A 22,222-nucleotide genomic window follows, 5' to 3' on the forward strand; every position below is an offset into this window, starting at 1 on the left:
TCCCAGCCCTGTGCACAGCCACCCCCTCTACTGTGCCTGATGCCATGGCTGGACGAGGTCCTTTCAGGGTCAGGCTCAGACTTGGAGCTGTGGCCTGAGGAAAGGGAGCTTGTGCTGTGGCAGTCCTGTCCGTCGAGACGCTCCAGGTAGCCAAAGCTGAGCTTCCTGGGCAACATTCCAACCGGTATGTCTGAGCTGTGTTCTGAAATGTCTTCTTCTTCTTCCTCCTGTTCCTGAGCGTCGAGTTCTACCAACTCTGCACCGGGAGAGTTGGGGGACGATTCCGCTATAGGCAAGAGGAACTCTCCGTGGATGCTGTGCCGTTCGTTGTACATTGACGGAAGGCAAATGTTTGCGTCTGAGGGCGCCGTCGGCCTGTCCAAACTGCCGTAGGCACTTGCAGGTCTACGACGAGGAGAGTACCGAGATCTCCCCGTGCTCCCCGTCGCCCCGGACCAAGTCCCCGCATGCACGCCCACGCCGGGTTTGCTGCCAGAGCGGATGCCCTCGATTTCCATCAGAACGGCGTCTACACAGGACGACACTTCCTCCACTGAACCCCGCACGGACGACAGGTAGTCTCTCAAGTCGGAAATCTCCTCCTGGATTTTATTAATCCCTCTCAGCTCCTTCAGGATGTGCTCGATGACGGCACTCGACTCTTCTTCCTCATCGCCCTCGAGGTCTTCTTCGTCGACTTCGATCAGCGTCTCGTGCAGGCCTCTGTTGAAATTGTAATCCATGCAGTCGCCCATGGAATAAGGTCTCTTGGGTCTAACCCGGATCGGAGAGAAATCGGTACATTTTCCGACTGTCGAAGCAAACGGAGCGCCGTTCCTATCCGGACCAAGTTGGCCGACATGTGGGAGCACTCGTTTCAGGTTGGGAGTTGTCCGGGTCATATCTCGACCGTCTTGCCATTCACTCCCCGGGGACCTGCTACTACTACTGTGCCGCAAGGTGCATGGAATCCGAACGCACCCCTCTCTGTTCAGTTCCACCTCCCCAACACAACAAGCTGCCCCGGTAGCTCCTCCGTGACCCTTCCCGTTGGGTACTCTTGAGGAGCAAGCCTCTGCTCTAGCGCCACCTCGTGAATAAACATCCCGACTTTCCTTTTCCTCCTCCTTGCCCTCCTCCTCCTCAATCCCTGCATAGTACAGACGGGGATCAGGGGCGCTTTGGTCTCCAGAACCTTGGAGGAACCGATGGATCTTTCCCCGGATGACAAGTGCCACTCTGGGGTTAGGGGACCTTTTTTTGGGTGCATGGACTTTAGCCTTGGTGCCTCCTTTAGGGGATATGCCTGATCCATGTTGTCCATTGAAGCGATTCTTGGAGAACATCTTCTGAACCAACTGGGGTTGCCTTTAGGTGTCCCGTGTCTTGGTTGTTAGGACCACATTTAATAGACGACGAGCATCTTGGAAGGAAAACAGAACCTGGGCATTATGATACCTGTACCTATCAGACATATCTAGTCCAGAGGCATTTAGAAAGACAGTTGAAAGAAACAAGAAAAAAATATATAAATAAAAAATATTTTGTATTACACAGTTAACTCAACTTATTAGGAAAACACAATACTGTGCACATTTCCTTCTCCATTCCCATTGAAGCCCTTTGTGAAAAACACCATAATTCCAAATATGATGGCATTTTTTTTATAATTTCTTGGTTTAGCAGATGTTTTGGTAATTTATGGAGCTCACATTTTCCTATTAAGAAAAGTGGATATTTTATGTGGAGCAACTGACCTCAAGTACCCAGCTCTTGGGAACTATATAACCTACTAAGCACTAATTCTTGAGCCAGTAAATCTCTCCTTACACATTTCCTTTTCCTAACCATTAGGCAGTATTTCCATTATCTACAGTATTTGTATGAAAGAGGAGTTTCTGTCAGACTGACAATGTCAGCTGTGCAGAACAGCACATCTAACTCATACATTCAAAATGGAATACATTCATGAGAGTAATTGGATTTCTGAGGGTCATTTGGGAAAAAGGTAAAAGAGCCATTATGCTGTACATTGCCTGATGGGGACAGTCCAATATTAATATATTTTACCTAGAAATATGACTATAAGATAACTCAAAGAAATCAGATTCAAGCAATGATAATTTGACGTAACGTAATGAGAAGGCTCCTTTTGTCTAATAAGATGAAGCCTCCTCAAGAACACATGTGCTCACCCTTATTTTTATCGACACAACTTTACACCAACTGTTGTGTAATCTCCTGTGTACTCAATGAGCAGAATTAAAATTGAAACATCTACCCCCACATAAATATAATTATGTTGTGTGTATTTAATGTATGCACAGACCAACAGGTCAGGTAACAATGGGAATGTACTTGTAAGACCAAGATTTGGCATTAATACACACAAACACACACACTTAAATATACACAACACACACATGCACCTACACCCATTTAAACAATATTGTTAGACTTATGAACCGTTAACTAAACCAAGAAACCAGCAAAACACCTCTCAGGGCCATGTGTTTCTGTTGCAGGAGGAATCTCATCACAAGCACTAATAGGGGAGAGTTTGGGATGAAGGAATGAAGGGGGAGGTAGGGATAAGGAATACGCTGAATTGCATCAACATTTAATCGTCACCTCGAGGGATCTGTTCAGCTGGGAAGTGGGAAGCAGCACTTCTGGTAGCTAAACTCCAACCACAGCTAAACCACTCGCACCCACAGAAGGTGCTCAAGGCTACTGTACTATCCACAAACAAACGCCATCATTAAGTTCATTAGCCCTCCCCCCCCCCACACACACACCTAACCCCTCTCTATGACTAAAACACAAGCCCCCTGACCAACTCTGCTGCTGGCTCTGACAGCGAAAGATTCGTTCAATCGTTCTCACGTTCGGCGACACACTAGTTGTAGACGTGACTCACTGAGATAAACAAGCGTGACCTGTCACTCCGCCGTTCAACACTTCACCCACCTCGACCCCACTACAGCAGTGACAGCTGATTAACACACTGTGACAGTTGCTTCATAAAGAAACAGGTACAAGTTATTGGCCGGGTTTTCCAGATTTGTTAAGAACGCTAAGGGCTTCTTAGGAGCATTCTAAGAATACTCTAGAACGCTCTTAGAACGCTCCTAAGAAGCTCTTAGCGTTAGGAGCTTCTCAACTAATCTGGGAAACCCATTTTCGGTTTCTTTACCCGTTTGGTTTTTAGCCAGATATCTGCCGACTGATGGAACTCACATGGTAGCTACTGAAACCACGTGGTGACTGAACTACCATTAAAAGACAAACAACAATGACGACCAAACATATAGCACGCGTGAACGAAAATAAGGGGGAGTTTGAACAGATTGCCTTTATTCCATGCAACGCTTTCACGTGATTTCCATTGCACGGCTGTCATGGATTGCATCATCAGGGCGCTATTATACTATCCGACCATGTTACCACGGTATTTAGTATCTGTTTATGCTAAGCTAACTCAGGGTGAGATAGTTGACAAATGGTTGCTGGCGACAGGGCATCACATAGAAACAGCAGCTGGCTGATAGCAGAGCTGCAGAACTCCGGATCCAGCCCAGATGATTAGGGGGGACTGGGGGCTTCATGCAGGTGCTGCTTTTTGTAACCATGGCTCGGCTGGAGAGGTTTACAACCACGACTCCTTCTCTCTCGCCAACACGGCCTCTGTGCACCAACAAGGCACTTATTACACCAGCTAAGACCAGCAATTAGTGGTCCATTAAGAAGCTTCTGTGTGTTTCCTTTATGGTCTTCTTGACTCCCATCTCTCACCATCCCTTCTCCCTGAATGGATCGACCGCATTTCGATATCTTCTTTCGGTCTCTGTCGACAGAATCCTTGACCTTGCACGTTCACGCGCGTTCCTTTCACTCTGTGTTTCTCCTTTTCGCTCCATTCGGGGACCACGTAAAAGGAAATGGCCACATGGAGAGATTTATGAGTGAACCTCGGTTGAAGTCATTCTAAATCGATAGAAGGACTTTGCCACGGGATTTACTTTCACACTGGTGCCGAGCCCAAAAGACCTGACGAATAAGAAGCCTAACAAACATGTGGAATGAAGAACCCAAGTAATGCCTAGGTTCCGTGGATTCAAAAATTGTAGTGTAAAAGGGGCACTAAAGTGTTCAAACTGTGGGAGCATCCTAAATGCATTTAGCTATTTGTTCCATCAAGAGGACAGCGTTTTAATTAAAATATACTATATTTGAAAGAAAGTCATGGACCCATCATCACAGATTTGCCACAGGGAAGCTACAAAAAAAAAAAACTATGTGAAACACTGTAGACAGGGCCCAAATGGTGCACCTCTGAAATAAAAATGGCCGTATACAGTTAGTGTTGCCTAACAAGGTGCAGATTGACTGTGACTGACCTTTGGTCCTTACAGAGATTGTTCACTTGCTAATCAGCACATCCCTGAGAGAAATGTCAGGTGTTTTGGTCCTTCCACGCTACATGTCCCCCGACAGGTTTGTCTCGTGTGCGCGTGTGTGTGTGTGTGTGTGCACATTTAATTAGCAAGCCGTTTTGTGACTGACAGTAAGGAGGCTGACAGTAAGCGAATACCACCATTAAGAAGGGGATTGAATCCCAAGAAGAAGGCTGACGGCAAAAGAAAAAGGAGACAGCTGGCTCAGAACAAGGGTGGAGAGGGAATGGAAGGAGTCAAGGAATGAGAGAGAAGGCAAACAAGAGCAGGAGGGAGAGGCAGACAAAGGGGGTAGGAAAGAAACGAGAGAGAAAATAACAGCTGCTTACAATGACGGCGGCTTTTAAGATGTCAGCGACGAGATGCGGCAGCGATAATGGAAATTGCAAGGCTGATTGCAGGACCGGGACAGTCGTAGAAAGGAATGTTTCTAGAAAGACCTAGGGGAGATGTCTGTTGACTTCCACAGCATCTGGGTTTGGACGGCGCACTGCTACAGCATGTTACAAACACAGATATTCACATGCAGGCGGGAGGTCGCGCAGCATTGAGTCATGTTGAGCGGGGACAATGGCTCAGCCTTCACCTCTCCTGGTCTGATTCTCTCACCGTCATTGATTCATCTCCTGACTACCTCTCTCGTTAGCTCACATATCGTGCAACAAGCTGTGTGTGTGTGTGTGTTTGTGCGTTCAGCAACACTGTACAAGTGAAGTGCATGTCCAGTTTTGAGGTACTTGCGGCAGCTTGAGGAAAGCCCAAATACAGAGCGACAGGAATGACCGGCATTCACAGGAGATGATCTAGAGCGGGGAGGGGATAAACGAATGTCTCCGTCCTTCCTCCTTTTCTCCATCCCTCCCTCCCCTCCTCTTTTCTGATGGCCCACTTCGGCTTTCTGAGCGTTGTTTGGCAGACAGCCACAGCTCACTTACTAGATGACCGGCTACTGTAGCTGCCACGGAAGGATAATCAATTGATGGTTCTTTTCTTCTCTCGGTTCGAGTGATTTCCAAGTGGCCGGGACTTTCTGTACTTGTTATGGTGCCAATTCATCCTCAAGGTGGAATTCTGTCTTCCACAAAATAGGCTGTGATCAAGCCCGAAATTATCACTCGGTTCCTGGGTATGGTCAAATAAATGTTATTCCAGCTCTTTCAAGTACAGGTCATATATTTGATGTATTTTATTTTCATGCCAGGATTGACTGAAGATGTTACTTTTGTTCCAATGCTAATTGTTGGATTTACTTTATTATTACATATTTAAGATTAACTGTTTGCCCTGAGATCATTCCAAATGTCTTCCTTAAATTCTTCCTCTTTTTTTGAACTTAATTCTGCCCATCCAATCTTTCATATTTCTTCTCAATTAATATTCCCTACCACTCCTCCTTCCCCCTGTCTGATTGTATTACTGCAGGGCAGGTTCATTTACACCCCTACAGTCCTTCTGGCTTGTTGCTGGTGCACTGACTCCTGTCTCTGTCCTCTCTGTCTGTTTGCTTGTAGACTCAAAAGCCCATTACTGCTCTTCTGTGCTGCCCTGAAACCTGGGGGTGTTCACATAGTAGCTGGGCATGTGTATGCTCATGCGTTAGAGAAAGAGAAAGAGAAAGGGAGAGGGGGAGAGAGAGAGAGAGACAGAAAGTCAGTGTGCGTGAGCTCATTCTCACGTGTGTGGGCGCTTGGCCTTTATTTGATTGACAGCCACCCAATCATTGGCCTTTGAGAACATCTGCTTCTCCTTATGAGTGTGTGCAGGTATCAAGAAGGTTAGACCACCAGACCAGGGCTCTGGCAGGTGTTTGTCCATATATAGGTTTTTAACTGATTTAACTACTTGTAGTCACCGTAAATTATATTCTTGTTGCTCTTTTGAGGTTCATGCTGTTCCATTTGTAATTAGTTTGACTACATGCTCTTATGTTTCTTCCCATTGGCACTTATTTTCTTTTCACAATGTATGCTTCAAGTTTTGGCTACCCGCAATGTTTTCTCATTGTTGATGATCACTGACTTTTTGTAAAGCTCTCTCTTGGAAATCGCTTTGGCTAAAAGCGTCTGCTAGATGAATGAATGTAAACGTAAATATGTTGTTACCGTGTGTCAATAGGGCATGTACCCCCCCCCCCCCCCTGCACGAGAACACCTGCGAGGCTCATCAACAGGCTGACACCCACCGCCAAGCAACTGCTCACGACTACACACACACACACACACACACACACCTCCACCACCTAGTCCTGTGTCAGCGGAGAGACGTTCTGTGAGAGTAAGCCGTGTTACCATGCACTGGAGGGAAAGAGTCGACCGATATAGAACAAGCGTGAATTTGCAGTAGCTGCAACCACAGGGACATTTATGTGGACCGACCAACCAACAAACCAACTCACGGACCGACGGAACAAGCCACAGAGCAGCTGGTTGTTGCTAAAAACAAGTTAGTGGTGGAATTGGTAAGATAACGGAGATACAGCAGGAAGGAGCGAGAGAGAGAGAGAGAGAGACAGAGAGAGAGAGAGAGAGAGAGAGAGAGAGAGAGAGAGAGAGTCTAGCGTTAGAAGGAGGAGAGGAAGAGAACATTGATAAAAAGAGAAAGATGGAGAAAGAGAGGGAGCCTCTAATAGGAGACCCGTGGAACAGGGGGAAATCTGAGGACGAGAAGGATAGAAGAAGAGAGTGAAGGTATCCATGTGCAACGTCACAGTGCAATACCCTAAAAGGCTGCAATGGGGAAAGGAAAGGAAATGCATTTGTCTTATATCTGATTTTGAAATCCAATAACTTTTTCTCCACAGATGTTAACTGTTATGCGAAGGTGTCAGAAGATTGGTTTGCACTGTACTATATTTAATTACATTTTCCAAATATTTAGACAACAGGTAGGCTACATATTTCTAAGATTTCCACAGGTAAACATAAACAGACAGACCACTTGTGAGATGGTGAAATAGTTAAAGTTGGCACGAACTTACCTCTCTGGGGACAAGAACAACTAAACTTTAAGAACTAAAAGTTTATGAATTGCACAATCATCTATTGAAACAACGATATCTGATATCTCAGGCTGGAATAGAGCATTTACAAATGCTTGACGATGCCAGATTCTTCCATCAAATCCAATTCACGAGCTTCCTTGGCAATTCCACGAGGCAAAGTCTCCCAAAAAGGTTACAGCGCAATGACACAATAAAGATCGACAGAATAAACTATTGATTTTTCTGCCTTCTTTTTTCAGCAAATGAATATCCCACCTGTCACAGCACTTCCTTTTAACAACTTCCTGTTAAAAGCACTCACATCTTCACGTGTACACGAGACAGTCTCTCAGTGCATAAGCCTTTCAAGCTCTCGTTCCATCTCTAATTCCATGTCTTTCTAGATCTCTCTCTGTCCAAATCCGTTTCCATTTTCATTCCATCCTGCTGGTCTTCCTCTGTCCTTCCTTCCTTACTTCCCTCCTCCTCCTCTCCCTCCTGCTGGAGTGAATGCAGCTTGTTGCACAGAAAGCAGACGCTTCGGATCTTGTGACTCTCTCCCTCCCGCTCCATCTCCCTCCCTCTCCCTCCCACTCCCCCTCTCTCTCATCCTCCATGCCTCCTTCCTTCCTTCTTCACCCACCTCCCTCCCTTAACATACATTGACATCCCTTTTTTTTTAACTCTTCCCATTTCTCTCCATCCCTCAATTCCCCCTCATTTAATCTCTCTCTCCCTCCCTCCCCCCTTCCTCCTCCTCCCCCTCTCCCCTCCTCTCACTCGCTCTCTCTCCTTCTCTCACCTCCTCTCTTACCCTCTTTCCATTGATATCTCCCTCCTTCTCTCCTGAATTCATTCTCTTTCACAATATCAGCCCAGAACCAAAACCTACCGTACTCCTCTGTCTGGTCATTTCTTATATATGTCTTTCATGCTTTTACAGAAGGAGCACAATGGCTCTTAGAGAAATTAAACAGATTGACCACAATTACCATGGTTTACAGGTCAATTTACAAGGGTCCCAATTTACAGTGCCTATAGCATTTCGAAAAGCTCCTGAAAAAAGCTCTTTAATAATATGCTAGCGCTGACAGGTTGTTTTCACTACTTTATTGGAAACAAAAGGTCACCTAAAGATCTAAAGCTTGTTACCAACTCAGTTTCAAGTTATTGGATACTAATAATATATATATGTATGTGTATATATATGTATGTGTGTGTATATATATATATATATATATATATATATTTTTTTAAATATTTGTAAGAGGATGGAGGTGTTGGGTAACAGAGAAGGAACACAACCCACTGTCTGTATCTATGATTTGAGGGTGGGCTTTCTGTGATATGACCAGCGCAGACCCACACACACCCAGAAGGCATGATATCCACGGCCACGCCCAGGCCACGATGGAAGCCTCTCTGGTCTCCTGTAGGGAAGGGGAGTTGGTGTGCTAGCTTGGGCCTTGCCGTGTAAATGAAAAGCTCCATATGCTACCAAACCCTGCTCACTCTTTTCTCCCTACGTCCCTGCCTCCCCTTGTGAATTGTCATTGCCACCCTCAGATTCCTCAATCGACTTCTTCACGTGAACCAATCTGCTTCTCCTGTTTGCTTCCTTTTTTCGCTGACCCTTTTCTCGTTTATATGGGAGACATCGTGGGTCATTTGTTTCTTCTCCAAACTGTACCACGAGCCTCTTTTACAACCAAGGATAAAGATGCACCGGTGGAACATGAAGGAGGATGTTGCTGATCACAGAGTCTGTGTGACAAGGCGCAGGCCTCTCATTTCCAAGCAGCTCCCCTCTCTGCTCTCCCACAGCTCCGCGCATCCCTGCTTTCCTTAATTTCACTTAAGTCCACAGAGCAACAAGCTACCCGTTTGGATAGGAGTGAGAGAGACAGGTAGCTGAGAGAGAGAGCGAGAGCGAGAGAGAGAGAGAGGGGGTAGCTGAGAGCGAGAGAGATAGCTGAGAGAGAGTGAGAGCGAGAGAGAGAGAGAGAGAGAGAGAGAGAGGGGGTAGCTGAGAGAGAGAGAGGGGTAGCTGAGAGAGAGAGAGAGAGAGAGAGGGGGGTGGTAGCTGAGAGAGAGAGAGAGAGAGAGAGAGAGAGAGAGAGAGAGAGAGAGAGAGAGAGAGAGAGAGAGAGAGAGAGAGAGAGAGACTCTGGTGATACAGTACACAGCAGACACTAATGACCTTTTTCCCTTCCGTGAATGTGATTTAAACCTCCTGTTGATGGAACACAGAGAGCCTGGGCAGCCAAAAGTACTTTCTTAAAAGCTACACGGCATGACTGTTGCCGCTTCCCAGAATGGCTACTAGCGCGAGGCTAGCATTATCGTTGTAGAAGTTCAAGGGAGACTTACAGACTCTCAATACACACAGTGACTCTAATGAGCAGGAGGAGACAGACCATGGTAATGGGTTAGTGAACGTTCATGGTAATTTGATGGTGCGTTTGTGCAGGATGCCTGAGGCTGTGATGGCCAATATAACAAGGTTTCATTTACATGCATGTTTACAATGCATATGACGGCATGATGAACGCGAGGGTCTGAATCTTTATCAACAGGTCAAGCTAGGTTATGGCCGAAACAGTTGCGCAATCACGTACGGATGTGTACACTATACTGAATGCATATACTCTATGACGGGGGATGTTTTCCTTTTCCTGTCGTGTTAGGGTACAGATTTGTGTTTGACATGATCATATATGCTGTCATCCATCTATGTTTCTGAATCTCCTCTGGTGAGAACAATTCAAAGTGCTGCGTTTCAACAGGTATGACATCGTGTGTGGGAGGATCTCATCCTCTACTCCACGGCTCCACCTTGACCGCAGGGCGAGTCTGGCAGCCAGCACTTGAGACGCTTTAACCTCCTCTATGCTGCGACCTTGGTTCTCTCTGTTTCTCTCTCTCTCACACACACACACACACACACACAAGCACCCCACACAATCACAGATGTGACTGAGAGGGGACACACAGGGGACCAGTCCAGACGGAGCGTCTGCATGGCACACACGCCCAAAATGGCCTTGTGGGGGCCGGGTTGTAGCTCGAGGACACATGAAAACATGAAAAAAAAATCAATTTAGCATGATCAATTCTTCAAATAAACGTCTACAATGTCTTCATGACGAGATTCAAGGTGTGGGCGGATTAGATTTTGTCCTCTACGTGAGCCATGGATAAGGGAGTATACATTTTGTATTTTTTTGCCCGGCCAAGTCTTAAAATACTTAATCCTCAAGTGTAAATGACTGCTGGTCTCCACCTATTTAAACACCTTAATTTAGCTTAATTCATTCCCAAAAGATGCAGCAATTATTTTGTGCACGTAGCAGTAGTGTCCCCACGCAAAACACAAGAAAACATCCATTTTTTGCAAGAAGTGGGAACGATGCCTCGAGGGTGAGTAAGCACTCCACATCCCTTCATCTCCCTCTCCCCCATCCCTCAGAAAGAGAGCAAATGGCTATGCAAATAAAGCAGTCCCTGGTGAAAAGTTAGCCTTTCCGTGGAGAAAGCACAAACGCCGCCGCTCTCTTTCAGGTCTAGCCACTCGTTCCCCCCCCCCCCCCCCACATCTTCCTTTCAGTAGCACAATAATGGGTGAAATTAAAGCACAACATGGACAGGCCTGTTTAACCTGTGTCGCTGTAAGTGGTCAGTCCTGGGGCAAGAGCCCCTAGGCTGTTGCCTTAGTTGGCATTGTTGTCTTTTAAAGGTTTTGTAGCAGCGCAGGTTATTTTTGGACCTTTAAGTTAAGATGCCAGTCGAGGGCTGTTGCGTGTTTGGCGAGCTAGAGTTAAAACCTACACAGCGTGCCTGTCACAAGAGCCAAGAGTATTCCAACACTGACAGAATGGGAGGAAAACGCACATTTCTAGTCATGACACTTAATGCTCCCCCCTGTAATTTCCCATTGACTTAATTAATTTCCAAAGCCACCTCTCAAAGCCAACTCTGAACTTTCTCATTACGCTGATTAGACTCGATACCCGCCGTTGCCACAACAACTGGAGATTCTAATCGTTTGAGATTTGCATAGCTCTAGTCGGGTGCCCAGGAGATGAGTTGACAGCTTCTTTGTTTGGCTTCTCAGCCTCTTTCTTTGGTGCCAAACCCCCCTCGCCTCGATCGTTTGCTTCTCCAAAACTCTGACATTTCCCTACAGCGGAACAGTCTGACTAAACAGCACTGAAACTAAGAGTCGGGCTGTCTTTCTTATAGTAACTAAACTCAACAAGATGTCACAAGTATTTTAATAGAGGACCCAAACTACCACCTCTGATCATAGCCATTTTATTATCAAGTAGGCAAACTGTTTTAGTAAAGTTTCATTTATAGCAACAGACAACTACCTCAAAAGGACATGGACGATAGGAGTAGAAGAGAAAAGTAAGTGAATATTAAATGAACCGTGAAAGGATGCGGAAGAACATTTCAAAGCACTGGGAATGAAAACAATGTGAGCATGCACTCTTTCAAGGTTCTGTTTCCATAGTAATGCAACTTTGTTGCTATGGTAAATCACTTGTTGAGACAAAGAGCCTTTTTTAGCCTGGGCATATTTTGAAACGCTGACCTCCAAGTCAGAAATTGGTCCCTGTAATAACTAAGGTCAAATAATTAGAGGCCCAGAAAACACTATATGTAAGTAGGACACATGGAGTACCTGCATTAAGACGATGTGAAGCATTTTCATAATGATTGGCAATTGAGGACTATTCAACATAACCTGTATTCAAGTTGCCAATTAAATCCTGAAAACCTTTCTTGCTTCAGTCCTTTCTTGCTTCAATCATTTCTTTCTCTCTCTTGACTCCATGCTTTCGTTATTTCTGAAGACATACACACATGGGCATCACAGGAACACACACACACACACACTCACTGAAACACCTATGACCATCTGACACATCACGACCCTCATGTCTCCTCTGACCTAATGTCTGTCAATTCTTAGAGAAGCGCCCCCACCAATCAGGGCTGCTGGGTCTGCCCCACCAATCAGGACTGGGCCTTCCCCACTAATTAGGGCTGGCCTCGTCCACAACTGCAGGCACAAACTGCTTTCCTCTAGGACACCAGCTGTTTGAAGGAGGCGGAGACTCCTCCTTGACTGACAGGTCTCGGATCCCGTTGGGGGGGGGCAGAGAATCTCATGTTTTGAGTACGCTGAAGGCGTGGACAAAAAAGAATGATATTTATGGTCTACAAATACATTACCGTTGAATTGTCTTTGGGCTCAGATAAAAGGAGAGGAGTGTGTGAATCTATTATTAAACTAACACAAAACTGGGGACTGCCCTACAGTACGTATTCATTCAGATCTATGAGGAACTGCCACAAAGATAGGGGAAAAGAGAGAGAGAGAGAGAGAGAGAGAGAGAGAGAGAGAGAGAGATTACAATGAGTGTCCACCTCTATTTCCTGAACAATTTCCCCTGTCATTCTTTAGCTTTATCATTCCTTTCCATTTTACTTAACCGCATATTGCGAAGCGTTTTGATGAGCAATTCATGGTTTGTCGCACTGACTTCACAAAGCACACTCTTATTGGCTGGGATGCAAGCGTCTCGCAAGCATACCCCTGGAGACAGAGGCCACACTTTCTTGTGGAGGACTGTGACCAGCACACCTGAGGATTTGAAACCCAAACTGCATTGAAACGTTGTTTTCCCATTAATGCAACATTATTATCAGAGTATAAAACAGTTCTTTCCACAGTCCTCAATAAAAAACGTGAATTGTCCTGGCTTAAGTTAAAGGAGGAGGATGATGAGAGGACAAGCAGGCTTGCAGACAATCAGAGATAGAAAGATGGAGCCAATCACACGGAGGGGACTCGAGAACAGAAGAGGGGGGGGGGGGGGGGAGGAGGGCTGAGGTGGGGACAGAAGGGAGGTGGGTTCTCTTGGCATACATCAAAGCAGGCAGCAATCAAAGCCTGGATGATTGTAACATTGGTGGTGTGTGTCGCGTGTATGAGTACTTTTTGAAAATGCTAAGTTAAGAGGCTACATGCCCTTGACAAGACCCGTTTCATCAACCGATACACCCTCCACTGCATTGGAAAATCTTTGCAAAATATTCAGAGGGGCTGTTCGGATTAGGAACGTCCGTTTTGGGATTTGTGTTCCGACACAAGAACGTCAGTTTCTAACACGTACCTTATTATGTGTTAGGTACCTCTACTATTTTCAGAGGACCATAGTGGCGTGCAGAAGAAAACCCACACCTGCATTGTCAACGTGTAAATGTTTTGGCAACTATACCCAGGTCAAAGTGTCAGCCTTCAGCTGAACTGGCATGATGAAACTCAACCAACACACAGAGAGAAAGGACGAAGTGTGCGTTTCGAGAGTGTGTGAGAGTGTGTTTGTGAGCGTGCACGTGACATGGCCCTATCGAGTGTGCGTGTGTCCGCGAGTGTGGGAGAAAAACAGAGATACAAAGAGATGTGGGGTGTGTGTGTACTCCTTACCTCGAGCAGCCGAACTCTGATTTTATTGTAAGCCTTCAGCCAACGCACTTTTGATGGAGAGCATGGTGGGGCTCCGCCCTCAAAGAAACTGGCAGAGAGGAAATGCAAAAGATGTTCAGGGAGGATCAATAAAGAGTGAAGAGTTTGGGTGTGCAAATGGAACAAATACATCACAGGAATATTCCTTTTGTTTCCAGGGGTTTTCAGTCTTTCCAAGTGTATGTTTGTCTGAGAAACAGTCATTACTATGTGAAGCAACCTTCACTGATTGTACCTGATCTGCTTCTCTGCCCTCTTGTCTTGATTGTCCAGTGGTTTGGGAAGAATGATGGATTCCTTCAGGTCTTTGTTGGATCCAGGCTCAGGGACGGGCCCAAGTTCCTTCTCAGCCTCGTCTCCCTCCTCTTCCTCCCAGGCTGAGCCTTGGCTGTGAAGAGGGGGCCTAGGGCAAGGGGTGCGAAGGGCCTCTGGGTCATGTGGTTCCTCGGGGTCATGTTGGTCCTCTGGGTCTGAGCTCAAACGAGAGCTGGCCTGGCTAAGGTTCCCTGAAGACCCAAAGCGGCTGCTATTTGCCGGGCTGCAGAGAAAACAGGGACAGGTTATGACAGACAAATATGGGGGAAGATAGATTTACCTGACAACAAAGGGATAAACTGTGTCTATCTATAGACAGGGAACCGACAGTCACAGGGAACTAGGGCCGGTTATCATTTGGCAGGACCATCATTACTGACAAGAAAAGGGAAAAGGGGATGGGATTTAAGGAAAGAATTGCATGAATTCCCATCTCATATTTCTATTTTAAAGATCCACTATTATGCAAGAAATGTCCCTGAGTAAAATCATTTTCTGACAGTGTTCCAAGGTATGTGTGAGAATGTTGCATCAACAGCTTCACTCTGGTGATAATTACCATCACACTTGTGTTTTCAAAGTCATATGCTTTCTAAATTAGTTAGTTAAGCAATGGGGGATGGTTTCCTGATAACGCAAAACCTGTTCAGCAAATAACAGTCACACTACCTACAAATCAGCAATATAGCAAGCTTTAGCTCAGTGGGAGGGATTATACCCTCTCATCATGGGGTTAATATAGTGCCCAAAAGGCTATGTCAGCTTGGACAATTAAGCCCTTTGATCCACAGGAAAAATACTGCGATTGAAAAAGAAACTACTACCTCCACATTATGTGGGCGAGTGGCTGTGCTAACGAGGGAAGTGGCCCTTTCCCTTAACCAGCAGGATGATTTACTTTGTATTGGGTCAAATTACTTCTCGCCATTCCTTTTATTTCCATGCCCAGCTCACCACAGTGGTGTGCCTAGCCCCGCCAACATAAATCTACCCAGGCTATATTCATCTAAACAAATTGGCTGGCGCTTGGAGAATAATTCAGAGAGCCCTAGGGGCAGGGAGGAAGGCTGGCATAAGGCCTACCACAAGTGAAAAGCTAATAAATAAAGGCTATTGGTTTCTTCATGCATTGCACATCCATCAATGTCAGGGACGTACAAATGGCTTTTGAGCGCCATTCCAAGCCAGTTCTATATTTTTATTTGTAAAAAGCATAAGGTCAATGCAAAAAAAATGGATTTCCCTTTGTGATACTAAACCTAAAATATATTTAACTGATTTGGAGAAAGCAAACAATCTTTTTAAAAGCTAAAGAAAAAAGCATTAAGATGGATATGGAAATCACAGGATCACACAACAACAAACTACAAGGATCTTATAAAAAGAGAGACCGGGAAAGGATGTGTTACAGCTACTTACTATGATCTAAAATATGACGGCATAATAAATGAGTCTGGATGAGTCATTTATCATGTTATGCACTAGCCTTTTAGCGGTGTCCTTCATCAGTAAGTCCCTTGGTTGTGCTAAAGCAGACAAGGGTTCAGTGGGGGTGTCCGTGCCTTTCTCTACGTCACAAGGTCTGATCTGAATCTGCGGTTTTTCGAAGCTCTCTGTGATTGATGTTGTCTCTGAGGGGAATCTTGACCGTGCACACTGAGCAAGTGTCTCACTGCTCCCTCGACTCTTGTCCATGCTTCCAGTTTTGGTGGAATTATCCGTTGGGCCTTCGGTGTCGCTTGCATCAGCGCTTCCTGTCTCATCAGAATCCGGTGAGTGTTTCTCAACCTCAGATGAGCATATCTGAGCTTCCGGCTCAGATATGGATTCGTGGATTCTTTCATCGCCAGGTCTAGAATCTTGAGGCCGTGGTTGAGTAGTGACCACTGGAGGAGGGCTTTCCGCTTTTGGAGATTCTGGACTTTGCCATGGAAAGCCAAGTTTCTTCCCAAACATAGATGCAGCAGATGGCGTCTCCTCCTTTTCTGTAGGTTTCTCTTCCTGAAATATGCCGGCAGAAAGGTTTTTGAAACCAGAAAAGAGGCCTCCATCCGATGTGGGTGGTTGTGGCGTCTTGGTTGCAGGGGATTGAGTTGGTGCAGAGGAGAACAGAGACCCCAGAGATGATGCCCCACCGGCCGCTCCAGACATGAAGCCCCCGAATGTCGGAGCAGACAGAACAGGAATGTCAAACATACCCTTGGAGGGTTCTGCAACCAAAGGTTCCGTTTTATCAACCCCTGAAGAGTCGGGCTCCCCTGAAATTGCAACTGGCTCCTTCTGTGTAACCTCTCCCTCAGAAACAGCGGTTTTCCCTTCGTCGGACAGCTTAGTGGATGACAAGTCCTCTTCCTCTGACTTATCTGTTCTTTCTGCCGGTTCTGTTGACCCTTTCTCTACTGTTTCAGATGCAGGTTCTTGAGCCTTCTCCTCAGCCAACAAAGTTTCATCTGTTCCTGTGTCTGCTTTGTCACTCAGCCTTCCAGCATCGCTAGCTGTCTCCTTTGAAGTTGGTACAGTGGGACCTTGTCCACCAGGCTCCTGTTGGGCCTCTGGCCCTTTAAACATACTGAACAGATCACCAGTTAGTGACTCAGTGGGCAGGTTTGTTGACAGACCGAAGAAAGAGCTTTTCTGTTGAGGCTGACCCACAGCAGGGGGCGGAGCAGGTGATGAACCAAAGAACGAAGCTGGTGAACTGGAGAAAAACCCTGAAGATGCTGGTTTGGTTGGGGCACTTGGTGCTGAGAACATGGACATGAACCCTGAAAATGGAGCTGGCTCAGGAGGCTTCTGTGGCCCCGCTTGTCTGGGTCCAGCCATCCTGGGACCTCCCATTCTAGGACCACCCATTCTAGGACCACCCATCCTAGGTCCGGCCATCCTCGGCCCTCCCATTCTTTGACCTGGTGGAGGGCCAGAGGCTCTTGCCATGCCTGGTCTGGGCTGATACTGTGGTGGATATTGGTGGCCCATTGGAGGAACTGGACTTGTTGCCTGAGCTTTCTCTGTTTCTGGGGGTTGAATGATTTCAATCTTTTTTTCCTCATTTGTAGATTGTATAGTCTCAGAATTCTTCTCCTCTACAAGTGATGTATCAACCTCCACAGGTTTTTCCTGTTCCTCTGAAGCTGTAACTGCCTCCAAGGTAGATTTCTCACTTTCTATCACAATCTTCTCTGGTTCTTCTACAGATGCCTCTCTTTCGACCTTTGCTAATTCATGTTCCTTTGCTAGATTTTGCGATTGTACATCTTTGTTTAAATCGCCAAAACCTGATTCTGTACTTGAAGTGACTTCTACATCATCTTTAAGTATTTCATCAGATTGCTCTGATTTCTCAGCTGCTCCACCAGCAGGCCCATCAGATTCAACAGCAATCCTCGGAAGTGCTAGATCATCCTTCTCGGAAGTGACTTCTACATCATCTTTAAGTATTTCATCAGATTGCTCTGATTTCTCAGCTGCTCCAACAGCAGGCACCTCAGATTCAACAGCAATCCTCGGAAGTGCCAGATCATCCTTCTCTGATTCAACAATAGTTTTCAAGTTCTCCTCAAATTGCTCTATTGTTTGTGATTCAAGCGGTTTCTCTGACTCTTCTGGTATCTCAGACTTCACAAGCACAGTTGAATCTATTAGTTTTTCAGTGTCCACTGGGGCTAAAGGTTTCTCTGTATCTGCCATAATTTCTGGGAGCTGATCTTCTTTGCATGAAATCTCTACTTCCTGTTGACTTTCCATTGTTGGACCAGCACTCTCTGTACCTTTAGATGCAATGTCAGCAGCAGTAGTCTCTGTAACATCTTGGAAACAGGAATCTTGAGTCTCCTCAAGTTTCTGATCAGCTACTTGGTCACCTTCCACTGACACTACAAGACCTGAATCAGGAGGAACATTTTCCAGGGATTGTCCCTCGATGTGCTTATCTTCTGAAACTGAAGGTTCATCAATTTTATCTTTGGCTTCAGTGACAGGTGGCTGCTCAATAACAACTTCTTCATCCACGCTAGCCACTGCTTCAGGTTTGGGTTCATCAGATTTCTTCTCATCTCCCATGAATGACATGCCAAGAAGTCCAAAGGCACTTGTTTTAGGTTTGTTCTCTTCAGCACCGAGAGAAAACATGGAGGGCACTTTGAATATACTCTCATTCTCCGTTGGTTTAGAAGCCATCGTGGGTGCAACTGCTTGGGCCTGACTGGGTTCTGGCTGTTGAGGTCCACCAAACATGTTAAACATACTTTTTCCAGGCGGCTCTTTGTTAGCGGATGGTGCTGGGCCTCTCTGACCAGTTGGAGGAGGAGCACTAGGACCCCCAAACATGGAAAACAATCCTGATCCAGACGTTTCTTTAGGTGCTGTGGAACCAGGGAGGATGCCACCAAATATAGAAGATCCACTTGCAGGTGGTCTTTGAGGGGGGGCACCACCAACCTGAGGCCCTCTTGGACCTGCTGGTTGTTGAGGAGTAGGTCCACCAAACATGGAGAACAACCCTTTGCCTGGAGGTTCTTTGGTTGGAGGGCCTCTAGGTGGCATGGTACCCACGGAAGGACCCCTTGGACCCAGTGGTGGCGGAGCAGTAGATCCACCAAACATGGAGAACAAGCCCTTACCAGGAGGCTCTTTAGGAACAGATGCTTGTGGTGTTGGTCCTCTTGGTACAGGGGCAGTTGGCCCACTAAACATTGAAAACAAGCCTGCTCCTGGGGTATCTTTGGGAGCAGAGGAGCCGGGGAGAATGCCACCAAGTATTGATGATCCAGTCTGCGAGGGTGTCTGCAGACTTGCAGTCGAGCCACCAAACATTGAAAATAAACCTTTGCCCGTTTGTTCTTTAGGAGCTTCAGCTTCTGGTTGAGCAACATCAGGCGCCAAGCTTTCCTCTTTGGGTGGTAAGATCTCTGTAGAGGGAGGCGCATCAGCAGCTGAACTGGGATCTTGTTTCGTTTTAGCCTCTAGTGTTTCTAGAGTTTCTTCTGGCACCTCAAAGATTGGTTGTTCTTTTACAGGAATATCCTGAGGCAGAGGTTCACTTGCTGCCACAGCATCTACATCAGCAACATCTATAGTTTCTGAGGAGATTGCTTCTACAGTTGAATATTTCGGAAGTTCATCTAATTTCATAGTGAGCTCCTCTGGCGGTGGGGTAGTTGTCTTCTCTGTGGGGATGATGACTGCTTCTGAGGGGAGAGAGGTGGTCTTGTCTATGGGGATAGTGGGAGTCTCCCCTGACAAAATGGAGGACTCCACTGATGGCAGGGTAGTGCTCTCCTCTGTGGGAGTACTACCTGTCTCTGATGTCATTCTTGTGGTTTCTAGCGGTAGAGGTTTTAACTCCTCTGATACGACAATAGGATCTTTAGATGTTATTTCATTGGTTATGATATCTTGTGGTTTAGCAGATTCTTCCAGTAGTAAAGTGCTAGGTTCCACTGGGTGGACTAATGACTCTTCAGGTGTGACTTCAGTGGTTGTCAAATCCTGTGATTTAATGGATTCATCTAGTGGGCATGTTTTGGGTTCCTCTGATTGGTGAATTGTCTCTTGAATTGTTCTGCTATTGGTCATCTTATCCTGTGGTTGGGCAGATATGTCCTCTGCTTCACAGGGTGTTGATTCTGGACACGTAGAGGGTGTCATGTCCTCCGGAGTAGATACCTCAGGGGAAGTCTGTTCTTCACTAGTGGGCTCATTTGAATCCAGGATATCTTTCCTTTCTATCGTCTCTTCCTCTGGGGTACTAGCAGCTGAGACCCAAATGTGGGGTAATAACCTCCTCTCGGGAGTAAGCTGCCTCGAATCTGGCAGTTCATCAAAGGACGCAATCCCTACAGGGAGAGATGACGGAGGAGTTGTTTTCTCTGCGTCTTGAGAAGATATACATTCCACAGTTTGTGTATGTGTAGTAGGTTCAGCGCCTTCTAAGCTTTCCTGTTGAGAGATACAAAATTCGGTAATGTTCACATCCTCTGATGTGACTTCTCTCAGAGCATGCCCTGCGGACTTGATTGCAGATGTCTCCTCTAACTGGACATCTAAAGATCCAATTGACTGTTCTGAGGGCTCAGAGATTATACCTCTAGGTGGCAATTCAGGGGTTGGAGAAACTGCAAAAGTCTGATCCGTTATAATTGTAGGACTGGCTGCTTGTGTTACATCTGCATGTGATGCTGCATATTGAGAGCTTGTAAGTACAGACATTGAGGTCAATCCTCTAGTTGGTGTCTCACTGGATGGGGAGGCAACAGGGGTGGACCTTTGAGATTCCTGAGTACAGGTGCCATTCAGCATCGAAATTTGATCTGATATTTCAAAGGTTGCTGATTCTATTGGAGTGGTTCCTGCTTGGGACGTCAAGACTGTATCCGATATCGGTCCACTGACTGCAGAACTTACTACACAAACAGATGTTTGTTCCGTTAGAGACTGTGCAGAGCTGTCACTGGGTGACTCGTGTGAACTTTGCTCTGACAATTTATATACCAAATCTGGAAGAACCTTAACTGGGGGTGACGGGATTTGAGGAGCTGTGGCGATTGGTGGTAGGGCATGTTTGATATTTAGACCAACATTGCTTGGTATTGAAGTAGCAGGGACAGATACTGCATGTGCCACAGTTGTGTGGGTGGGAAGCACCTGACACGTGTCCTCAACTGATACTGAAGCAGGTGGCATGACAGAAGGATCTCTTTTGGAAGACATATTATCCATAGTTGTGGCAGCTCTTTGTGTAGGCATGATAGGGGGCTGAGAACTTGATTGACCACTGAACATTGAGACCAGATTCTTTACTGATCTATCAGTGGTTGGACAAACTGCAGGTGTTTGTTTAGGAGATGCGCAGGGGCTTGGAGTGGTAACTATCGGACCCAATTCCAGTGATTCCTTTCTTACAGTTGTCTTAGGTGTAGGGCTTTCTGATGTGGTGGGTTGAGGGATAGAACCACTAATCACTGTTACTACTCCCTTAGATAATGAAGTGGTTTGTAACTGGACAGAAACTGGACATTGGCTTGGCCCAGTTTGATGAGAAACCTTAACTGATTTACTCACTGAAGTTGAAGAGGTAGTTACAGTCTTTGTTATCACGTTTGCACTTTGCACCGGTTGTGAAACATTTGGGGGTCCATAGCTTACTGAAGTAGTACTGGAGGTAGGCAATGGCTCGCCATAATTGGTTGTTGTTCCATACTCGTACTGGCTTTCCTCATCAAAGCTGTCTACTGTCGGTTGTTTGATTAAAATCTTCGGTCTGGGAGGAATGTTGAATTGTACACTAATGTTTTGGCTTTTCATAGTTGGGACAACTGGCTGAGATGTACTCATGTACACTCTCACGTCAGACTGCTGGTGTATCTGCTGTGGGAGCACTCTCTGTGCACCAAGAGGAGGTGGCCTTTGAGGCAGCTTTGGTTGTCTCTTCTCAGTTACACGTAAATCAGTGGCATGCTGATTATCGCTTTCTGGTGAGAAACCAAGTGACATAGGTCTTTCCTGTATTGCTTGAGGCACAGCTGACATAGAAATCTCAGTTTGTTGATAGGCAAATGCAACAAGTGAACCTGGATCACTCATCTGGGAATAGCTGTTTTCTGATGGTACCAAGGATTGGATGTTGTATTGGACGCTTGGAAGAATGGTGAGGGATGGCTCTCTGGGAAGTGATGATTTTTGAGAAGGAAAAACGGAGTCATCTCGTCTTACCTCATTATCAATTGTTGACGGTATAGATTGATGTTGGTAATCATATTGATTAGACACCGAGTTCTGGGTCCCTTGCGGGGAGGACAGATCTTCTACTCCGTGATCTTTCCTTATTATACTTGTGTTCTCTTCCACCTCTAAAGTCAGATCAACAACTCCCTTAAGTGATTTCTTTCCAGATGATTTTTCAACGTACCTTTTCTCAAGCAATTCATTCTTTAC

General features: G+C 46.0%; 1 protein-coding gene across 1 annotated transcript in view; it reads right to left on the reverse strand.

The window, feature by feature from the left end:
* The window catches only part of LOC146219603 (protein unc-13 homolog B-like), a gene marked incomplete at its 5' end in the record, with an annotated part of 86,443 nt that overhangs the window by 34,992 nt on the left and 29,229 nt on the right, over positions 1-22,222 (reverse strand). The window contains 2 exons of the mRNA XM_084694692.1: positions 13,937-14,024; positions 14,211-14,513. Of these exons, the coding sequence (XP_084550818.1) occupies positions 13,937-14,024; positions 14,211-14,513 (391 nt within the window). The remainder of the gene's footprint in view (positions 1-13,936; positions 14,025-14,210; positions 14,514-22,222) is intronic.

The sequence above is a fragment of the Hypomesus nipponensis genome, chromosome 28 (assembly GCF_054491055.1).
Source record: "Hypomesus nipponensis isolate SF chromosome 28, ASM5449105v1, whole genome shotgun sequence".
Taxonomy (NCBI): Eukaryota; Metazoa; Chordata; class Actinopteri; order Osmeriformes; family Osmeridae; genus Hypomesus; species Hypomesus nipponensis.